The 10,113-nt window shown below is 40.0% G+C and overlaps 1 protein-coding gene across 3 annotated transcripts in view; it reads right to left on the bottom strand.

The window, feature by feature from the left end:
• Positions 1–291: 291 nt before the first annotated feature.
• The window catches only part of NIPBL (NIPBL cohesin loading factor), a 124,647-nt gene continuing 114,825 nt past the window's right edge, over positions 292–10,113 (bottom strand). For 2 of the 3 annotated variants that reach the window (XM_082241723.1, XM_082241725.1), the window contains 9 exons: positions 9,802–9,975; positions 8,302–8,492; positions 7,673–7,780; positions 6,837–7,037; positions 5,632–5,778; positions 3,947–4,239; positions 3,282–3,456; positions 1,806–1,991; positions 292–1,265 (listed from right to left, as the gene is read on the bottom strand). In XM_082241723.1, coding sequence (XP_082097849.1) covers positions 900–1,265; positions 1,806–1,991; positions 3,282–3,456; positions 3,947–4,239; positions 5,632–5,778; positions 6,837–7,037; positions 7,673–7,780; positions 8,302–8,492; positions 9,802–9,975 — 1,841 coding nt within the window. In that variant the 3' untranslated portion in view covers positions 292–899. Of the gene's footprint in view, positions 1,266–1,764; positions 1,992–3,281; positions 3,457–3,946; positions 4,240–5,631; positions 5,779–6,836; positions 7,038–7,672; positions 7,781–8,301; positions 8,493–9,801; positions 9,976–10,113 lie in introns of all 3 variants that reach the window. The other variant, XM_082241724.1, reaches the window with a different exon arrangement.

Here is a 10,113-nt window from a genome sequence, read left to right as displayed (position 1 = left end):
AAATGTACTCTTGAAAATGTGTTTGGCACAGTGCTAAATCATATATAGTTAATACTAAATATTGCAGGATACAATAAAACCCTGGAGTTAACTTGTGTTTACACCCTTTTAAGGGATAAAAATAAAAGATACCAATTATTCAGAAATCAGCCTATACAAACTGTATAAACAATATTTATGTCTTGCTTTGAAAACCACTGATATAGTAAATTTTACATAAAAGACTGCAAAATAATATAAATGGATTTAAACAGATCTTTACAATAAGAAATTCAAATGGAAACAGACAAGTAACAAAGAGAAGTAAAAAAATTTATTGCAGTATTCGTTCCACCAGATTTGCTGGGGATCCCTTTTCTTGTATTATTTCAGGGTGACCTAATACATCAAAATCTACATTTACAAAAACTCCTCCTGCAGATAGGTCATAGATACTGCATGCTTTTTCCCCCAACAGAATAAATTATATATCCAGGAGATTCTGCCATTTTACAGCCTGGAAAAACAATGCTTCCCTGGAAACTGGGCTAAGCTAAAGAAAGCCATCCGCTGCTAGGTTAAACTCCAAGAACACTTTATTAAGAACATTAACAGACTAATTTCCAACATTCACTTGTTTATTTTTTTTTAAAACAGAAAGGTTTTTTTTCAAGATATAAACAATTTTTGTTAAACTATTATACAGTGGGAGTAAAAATGAACTGAGAAGTTTCTGCTGCACAACAGCGAAGGAAGCTCCCACAAAAATGTTTACCAAACATTTCCTTCTGTTTCCTGCATCCCAGGTGTCATTCTTACTCTTCATTAAAATGATTTTTTTTTTTTGCCAGAAAGTTGATATTTCAAGTTTTTTTCTGTTATTTCATTTCCTGTAAAATTTGGCTGCATGTACAAATGCATTAGCTGGAAGTTCCATCCTTGGCGGCATACAACGATCGTAAAGTCTGAACCACTTTATTAGTCAGCTTATTAGCACTCGTTAGAGCAATTTTTTTGTAAATAATGTCTGACTCTTTAATAGTGTCTACCCAAGGCACCAGTTTGCGGCCATCACGGCGCTTAGCCTCAGTCCAGGAGCCACTGTAGGAGCCTGCCATCCACTGAACACTGAAGCCATTGCTGGTTTTCTGTACTACTCTTGCAATTTGTGGTCGATCTTTGTACTTTGGACAGCAAATAGCGATGACATCCATGACATCAACACTTTCATTCATCTGTGCTGCCAACTCCGTAGAGTCTGAATTTCGTTTTGACCTTCTCAATGACTAAAACATTGGGAGGGGAAAAAAGACCAAGTGTTACACAAAAGAACTTGAGTGAAATTATTGCTTTTATTGCTTTTAATCCCTTGACGCCGGGAGTTGGGATTTCCCGGCACACATTCCATTGCCGGCAATGAGACGCACCGCGACCGCCAGCGCCAAGGGGTTAACATCCTTGCAAAATCACATATTAAATTGTACCCGTGTCTTTTAACTCTTATTGATATATAAAATTATATGTACAAATGAATCATAAAGCTACATAAAAACTTGGCAACAATAAAAAGGATACACACAGTACATTCCAAAGGAAAATTAAACTTTATGCTAGATAAAATCTCTTCTATGTTTTTTATTGTTTTTGTTAGAACTTTCTACAAAAAGGTGTATAAACGGTTAAGAATTTCTATCTACAAAATGGTTTTTTTTCCCATATTGATTACATTACTCAGTGTACATTTTATTATAGACTGACATTTATAAGCACATAAAATCATTTTACGTAATACGCTGCGAAATACGTTGACTCCTCCTCCGCCTCACCCCTGAAGTGCCTCCTCCTCTATCCTCCCCATCACTCTCATCATCCTCTGTCTCAGCTGCATTGTTTTTAGGGCTGCCTCCTCCGAGCAGCGAGGTAATAGCTTTGTTGCGAGCATTTGTGCTAGCTGACACTTCTCCATCTTCCTCTTCTTCATCAGGATCCAAGTGTTCCATGAGAAGTTTGAACTAAGAAAGGATATTGGAAAGAAGATTAGGCGCCACCTTAAAATGAGTCAGGAAAACAGAAAAGAAAAAAAGGAAGGAGATGGTGTGCCAAGCCTTATGGGAGTAACCTTAAGACAATTTGTGGAGTACACTATCAATTTAGTAGCATGTGACACATCTTTTCTTGGAGAAAGCAAGGATTGTGCTCTTCCTTAATAGGCCTTAAGGGGGCAAGGTTTTTAGATCTCTTACATATTAGAGCCTCAATGTTAACTTTTGGCAATTGTGGGGAACTTTTGCTAGCACCACACCAACTCAAACCCAAGAGGGAGTCTTTTGACTCTTTGCCTGCTCTGTGGTCCATTTCTGGGCCAGGCCCAATGCATGAAATTTGCATTTGGTAGAAAGCTCCCAGTAGAACGAACAGAGACTCCCCTGCAGCCATAATGCAGATTGAAGGCATGGGGGGCCCCCAACCCAGATCGGGACAACAGCACACTAGGGTATGTTGGTAATGTGTGAAAGCAAAAGCTTGTGCTCAGTGGCAAATTCTGCAATGTCACATGTAGCTTGAGCCTACACATTAATTTTTGCATGGACCATCTCAAGCTCGCTGTGACAGCCCAACCCAATGACATTGCACTGTCAATGGAAAAATGATGCAACCTGCAGCTCATCCAATAGCCTTTAATTTGCCTACTTCTGTGCATTAGATACACATTTCTTCAGCAAGCAAACTGAAGAGGGCAACTTGCAGTGGAAGAAGTCAGCATACTCCATTCCTCACCTCTGAAGAAAAAAACAATTTCAGCCTGTAGCCACTGCTCTTCATATTTCACCTTCTAAATAACAAAAACTTAAAAGTATTTCAGAACAGAGTTCAAGCGTTTTTATAAGGAAGTTGATAGGCAGTAAAATTCTGCAGGGGATGCGGGTGGCACTGTGGGTAAAACCTCAGCGCCTAGGACTTGCTGATCGTATGGTCAGCGGTTCGAATCCCCGCGGCGGGGTGCGCTCCTGTTGCTCGGTCCCAGCGCCTGCCAACCTAGCAGTTCGAAAGCACGTTGAAGTGCAAGTAGATAAATAGGTACCGCTTACTAGCGGGAAGGTAAACGGCGTTTCCGTGTGCGGCTCTGGCTCGCCAGAGTAGCTTTGTCACGCTGGTCACGGGACCCGGAAGTGTCTACGGACAGCGCTGGCTCCCGGCCTCTAGAGTGAGATGAGTGCACAACCCTAGAGTCTGTCAAGACTGGCCCGTACGGGCAGGGGTACCTTTACCTTTTTAAAATTCTGCAGGCTCTCAATACTTACATCTAAGTACTGTTTGACTATATTCCTCTTCACTTCATCTGTGAGCTTGGAATGAGCCATATCACTTCGAAGGAAGTCTAGCGTCTGTTTTGGATGGAAATGAATTCCTGCCTTCCTGTTTATTGTTTTATCGTATACTTTTGCCGATTCAGAGGGAGAGTATTTCTGAATTTTACTGTTATCAAGAAAACAAAATGAATGCTTGAAGTTAATAATATTTCCCCACATCCTTTGAAAGTAGAATCTATAAGCAATTCTTCTGAGTCCCTTAGGTCAAAATTCTTAGAAGAAGAAGAGTTTAGATTTGATATCCCACTTTATCACTACCCGAAGGAGTCTCAAAGCGGCTAACATTTTCCTTTCCCTTCCTCCCCCCACAACAAACACTCTGTGAGGTGTGCATCTGAACTGTGATAATAGTTTTGCTTGCCTGAATAAAGGTTGGAGAGATGGGTTGGGTGTGCAGGAGGAAAGATCTGACTTTCGCATGGCTGGAATGTAACCTATAGTAAGAGTCACATCCCTTGCTCCACCAAGTTTTGCTTCCAGCCCCACCCATCACTGCCATGCACACCCTAGAACTTGCTTGCAAAAGAATGCAGCTCCCAGACTGAAAAGCTTCCCCACTCCTGAGATAAAGTAAGCAAAACATGAATGCTCCTCACCTGTCAGAAAATCCACAGAGGTTCTTCAAATGCTGTTTTAACATCAACAGCAACAATATGCCCTGGGAAACATTTGCAAATTCAATGAGAGGAGCTGAATTGTCTGGCAAACATTTCATGACAGCATTTATATCATTCTCTTCATCAGTATCTGAATCAGACTCTGCACGTTTTCGCAACTTTCGGGGTTTGTGAACTTCCTCCTCACTGTCGCTGTCACTTTCACTGTTACTTTCACTCTCACTCTCTTCATCAGATGATGGCTTCCTTTCTTTTTTATATTTCACCATAGACTGAAAGAAAATGGCAGGTAGTTTAGAAAAATAGCAAACACCATTATCAATATATTATAAAAAGGGATTTGAAAACCGTTCTGACATGTAGTCATTCACCCGTATGAACTATCAAGAGAAATTAAGTGGTGAGATTTTGGGAAAGCAGGCTCAAAGCAACTACACACACATCTAAGCTATTAAATATTCAACTCAGAATACATTCAATGTGTCCCACAAGACGACAGGATTGCTTAACTTGATTACCAGCAGCCCCTTACATGGTTGCAGCATTTCTTTTTTAATGTATGGGTGATCAATCTGCAGTCGGAGTGCAGGGCCCCAGCTGGTAGGCACAAGATTTGTGGCACGTTCGGAAAACAGCAATAGGGTTCATGGATCTGGTTACAGTACACAGACATACACTCTTGTCTGGCTTTCCTAATACCATGTTTCTGCCTAGACTAGGTAGATTTGAGGCAAAGCCATTGTAAGGCAGAGGCGTAGGAAGGTGATGTGGTACCCAGTGTGGAAAATTTCTTGTCCCCCCCCCCTCCCAACACACATTTATTTGTTTATTTATTTGCCTGCAAAAATTGTTTTACGTTATTTCATATTTTCTTACAAAGGAATGTGGATTCTGGGCCTCTGATAACAAGTAGGCGACTATGGACAGATACTTAAATCTACAGGATGCATGTGTTTTGGCTTGTGTTATTTTATTTATAATTATTATTTATTTAATAAAATTTATTTTTTAAAACCTGCAAAGTGGTTTACCAAAACAAAAAACAAAACAAAAAACCCACAGCAGTAAAATCAATAAAAATCGGCTGCGCGCAGGGGGTGAAGACAAGGCAAGGCCTAATCTACTCAGCCTAGTCTCATTTTTTTCACATAAGACGACTTTCCAGGACCAGGAAAGCCCAGCAGAGGGTAAGGCAGTAGGGTGGTTCATAAACTTTTTTTAAAAAAATGCCTGCTCCAAAGGTGTTATCTTACTAAACTAGGGATTATACAGTGGTGCCTCGCAAGATGACTTCGTCTTGTGGTTTTTTCGTCTTGCGAAGCACGGCTATTAGCGGCTATTAACGGCTTAGAGGCTTAGCGGCTTTAAGAAAAAGGAAACAAACTCGCAAGAACTCGCAAGACATTTCGTCTTGCGAAGCAAGCCCATAGGGAAATTCGTCTTGCGGAATGACTCAAAAAACGGAAAACTCTTTCGTCTTGCGAGGCATTCGTCTTGCGGCGCACCACTGTATAGCTATATCTGAAATTTCATGCATATTAGTTAATATCTTGACCCTGCTCCACTGAATTGAAATTTCAGCCTTACGACATAGGAAAACGGCCAAGTAAACAGCTATTTTTGTGGAGGAGGGAGGCAATGTTGTATAATATAATTCCACTTACCTCCTTAAATGACTGGAGAAGGTTACTACCAGAAACTGATAATGTGATGTCTATATGGTGCATTATAAAAAGTGGCTCTTCCTGGGTTTGGTAAGGAAAACAGGCTAGATTGTCTGCTATGTACAAAAGCTGATTCACCTCCGTTTTCTGTGAAAGTAGAAGAAAATAATAACAGACAGATACACATATACAATCATTTCTGTGCTCAATGAGCTCCATGCCACATTCTTGCTCCTTGAATACAGTATCCAGTGAGTTCCACCCAACATTTTTCTGGGGAGGGGGGATTTCCAAGTGTGACATCGCATGTGCCGCAAGGCCCTCAACCATTGCAAGACCTGGCCCCTCAAGATTGGTAGGCTCAGCCCTGTCCCAATAGATTCTTTTGGGGGGGGTGGCTGAAGACATCTCAGCCCTACAGAGCTGGCACATTTAGACGGCTTGGAGGAGATTCCGTTGTGCAAAGGCAAAGTAGTGGATTCCTACTACTTTGAATACAAACCATTATGCCTATTCCAAGTTATGAGCATGAAAAGCTCTTGCAATTGTAGCCACTGAAACATCACAGAAGGAATGGATTCTGTCTCCTGGTGCCTCTACCCACTCCAACTATAAATACAGGGGCTGTGCCAAAAAAAAACATAGAGCTCTTTTGGCATTGGAAGGAAGCTAAGATGAACCAGGAAAGCCACAAAGCATTCTGGGAAGAGAGAGGGATGGGTTTCACTCCTGTCAAGGAGAAGAAGTGAAAACTCAAATCTGACCAAGCAACTGCCTTGTTAACCCTAAGGATGGAATCCCGCATTTAGGAAAACCTATAAATATTATTGAATCAAGTTTAGCACTGTGTAGGGGGAATGCAACTTCATTTTTGTTAGCAATTCTCCAGGCCAGCCTCCCCCAACCTGGTGCCCTCTAGATGATCTGAACCCCCATCAGCCCCAGCTAGCATAACCAATGGTTAAGGATGATGGGAATTGTAGTCTAAAACATCTGGAGGGCACATGATTGGGGACGGCTGCTCAAGACAATGAAAGAAATAAAAAAAATGCCAAAGTTCAACATGTCACTACTTAATTTCTATGTAGTTATTATACTGCAACTTTTATACTATTTTCAAAACCAAATATTCTCTCCAAAGCAGATCATACTTCATCAAAAGCACTTTTTAAAAAGAGTACAGAAAAGGTCTGCATTAGACTCACAGCTGTGTCATCAAAGAGGTTGAGTAAGGAAATGAGAAAGGCTCGTCGGTGTTGTCGGTTTCCTCGGATCATGGAGTAAAGGTGTGAGCACAAAGCACTGCTGGATTCATCATGCCTAAAACCCCTCACAGGATCTTTACGGCAAGTGTTGATTGCTTGCTGCACCTGGTATGACATCTTCATACCAGCCACTGCTTTCATCTGAAGTTAAAAACATTTATAAGTCTTCATTTTGCTTAGGACAAACAGAAAGAGGTTGCCACAAAGATTTGAGCTCAACGTTATCTGTTTCAGTTTCCCCAATAGCTTTCTAGTGAAGAATTTTCAAATCATTTGCTTTTTTATAGCAAACATGCACAATTTTGACACACTGATATACATGCTGCAGTTAGGGGAATTATTTGTGTTTTTAATATTTGTAGCCTTTCTAGGCCAAGGAAGACAAAATATATGTGCGTTTTCTAGAGCTGTTCTAGTTGCAATGCAAGCATTTTTGTTATAATGTGAATTGAGGCAGAGTTCATATCTACATTCCCAGTTTGTTAACCACAATTTAGCAAGCTAGGATTGTGCATCAGGCATCATCTCTTCCCTGTGCACAGATCTTGATAAATGTAAGCTACAGTTGGTCATTACTTCCAAAACAGGATTTAATATCAGATCAAATTGTACTAGTCAGTAAATACATTCCACCACCGTTCCCCATTTTATTAGCAGGTCTGTGACCATATAATAAATGACTGGTTTGTTGGTTGGTTCCCCATTTTGGAAGTAATTACTGAATGGCTTCACTGGAAAGGAACAAAAATAAGCACAACAAACAGAAGCATACATACATGAATAAATCCAGCATATTTTTTGTCAATCTCCACCAGCTGCTGGTCTGCTTTGTTCCTCATAGAAGGCTCTGGATCTGTGCCCATAGCTATTAAGTATGGCACACACTGAAAGACAGATAGACACTTAATGTAAAATCTTCACATATGCCTGCAGATGTCTATATTTTCCTCCTTTTATGTTGTACATGTTTGACATGCTACAAATATCCATAGCCTGCAGAGCACCATAAAAAGAGGTCTGGAAAGGCTATGCGAACACCACAGAGCTACACTGTGAAAACTGTATAATTCACTTCTTAATTTCAGTTAAGAACAGCAAAGTAGAATCAATAATACCTGAAAAAGTCACTCAAATAATAGCACAACAGTTTAACCAGGTGGTCGTTTTTGAAACTTTGAACCTTTTTTGGAGCACCTCTTAAGAGGTTACAGATTCTATGAAAGAAAACCACCAGTTCCTGTGTTATTGTCTATCAGTCTGCAAATAAACAGCTCATTAATGTATTACTGAAATCGTAAATTAATTTGCAGATTAACATGTGCAAAAGGTTTTTGTGAATACATTTTTTATTTTACTCCAAAGCAGGGGTATATAGGATAGCAGTCCAAATTATGCAATTGCATACCTGAACTGGATGGATAAGACCCTGGTTTAATGTCAGTGCAATAACATTGAGTGCGAAATGACGGACGCTGGACTGCGTGTGAAAGAATGCCTCAAGGACCTGTTTGAGATAGAGCTGCATGATAGAGCTGCTCATCCCTGAGGAAATATCACCCATTTCTTTCAGATCTTCCTGCTTTGCTACCTTTTTCCCTATGAAAAAAACAGAAACGAAAGGAGATGTTTTATCAACACTTTTTATCACATTATATACATGTATATGGTTTTTCATACTATATGGAACACAGGTTGGGAACAGGCTTCCTAAGGAGGTATGTGCAATTTTTTAGTCGTACTGCTTAACTCCTTCCTAACCGAATCCCTGGTCCAACATTTGTATGCTTTGCTGGAAACACAGAAACAGCATCTCATTCTTCCCTACTAACTCATTTCATCAATATAACATCACAACATTTCAGCATGTGCCTCCTCAATAATTGGGATGACTGAAAGGCCTCTTCAGAAATACCATCACCGCTGAAGATCAAAAGATACAGTTTAAGCCCAAGCTTGATACCTGTGTCAAAAACATGGAGGAGCATAAACTTCTTTGTTGTTTTCAGCTGCAAATGCTTAAAGTTTCATTACCTCTACAGGAGAAAAGCATTGCTTATTTCAGGATATGAAACCACACAATATCATTTCTGTTGTGGTTTACTACAGAGGTAGAAGAAAGACTGGAAGGGGAAGTGCCTTCTAGTTTAACTATCCAGATAAGTCTTTCTTCTAAAAGAACCTGCCACCAATTCCAAGTTTGGGGGGGGGGGAGTTTGCAGCAATTGCTCGAAAAAATCCAAGTATAGTTGAAAACTGAGCCAGAGCTCCTCAGAAGCCCCAGCACTCTAGAGCAAGTAGGTGAGAAACTGGAAAACAGCAGTTACTTTTGCAACTGCCATTGACAAAGGTTCTTTGAATAATTTGCATAAGCCCCGCCTGCTGAAGCAAGTGGGAGGAGTAATTCACTCCAGGGTAGCTGCCTCCAATGATGGAGAAACTACTTTTAACAGCCATTGTTTAAGTCCTTTTCTACATATGAAAAAAGCTAAAGTGGAAGAGCAGACTGTACCACTTCATACTCCAGGTGGTAGTTGCTATGCTTTTAATGCTCCCTCTCAAGAAACCTTCTCTGAAAAGCAACACACACACACACACGGTTCTGGCACAGCACTTTCACTGCTACGCCACTTTTCTTCTTGCAAATATGTTTTTACTTTGGGGGGTGCATTCAAAATGTGATTATACACCTTAGGTTTACTGCTTAAACTGCATTCAACCATTTCATTCTGCTGCACGTATAGATCTTTCCTAATTTGTTATCCCATTATCTGTAAAGTTTTCAATGCACAGAAAGCTCTTTGTGAAAACATCATCAGAGATGGAACTGAAAACTAAGTTGCAGTTACTTGATATTAATTACTTCTTTAAAATGTTTACTTAAAGTGCAACAATGCTCATCACTCACATTCTCTATCTGCCTGTTGCATCCGTGTATCTTCCTCTTGGAGGTATGTTTGGAGATTTTTTAACACCTGGATTTTTAAGTTTACTGAGCTGTTCTTATCAGAGAGTATGCTGTTGTATAATGTTTTCACTTCTTGTTCAAACATTAGACCTGGGTGTTGTATGAATGCAAACCCTGAAAGAAAATAAGATGATACAATTTGGTATATCCTTTTACTGAAGCAGATTTTAAAAGAAAGTCCTGAGTGTTTATAAAAGGCCACATTCATATTTGCAGGCAACTTTATTTCAAATTCCTTTTGAAAAGATACTG

The sequence above is a fragment of the Podarcis vaucheri genome (assembly GCF_965113315.1).
Source record: "Podarcis vaucheri genome assembly, chromosome: 11".
In the NCBI taxonomy this organism is placed as follows: Eukaryota; Metazoa; Chordata; class Lepidosauria; order Squamata; family Lacertidae; genus Podarcis; species Podarcis vaucheri.
Note: the sequence above shows the minus strand (reverse complement) of the source record. Positions and strands in the feature narration are given on the sequence as shown.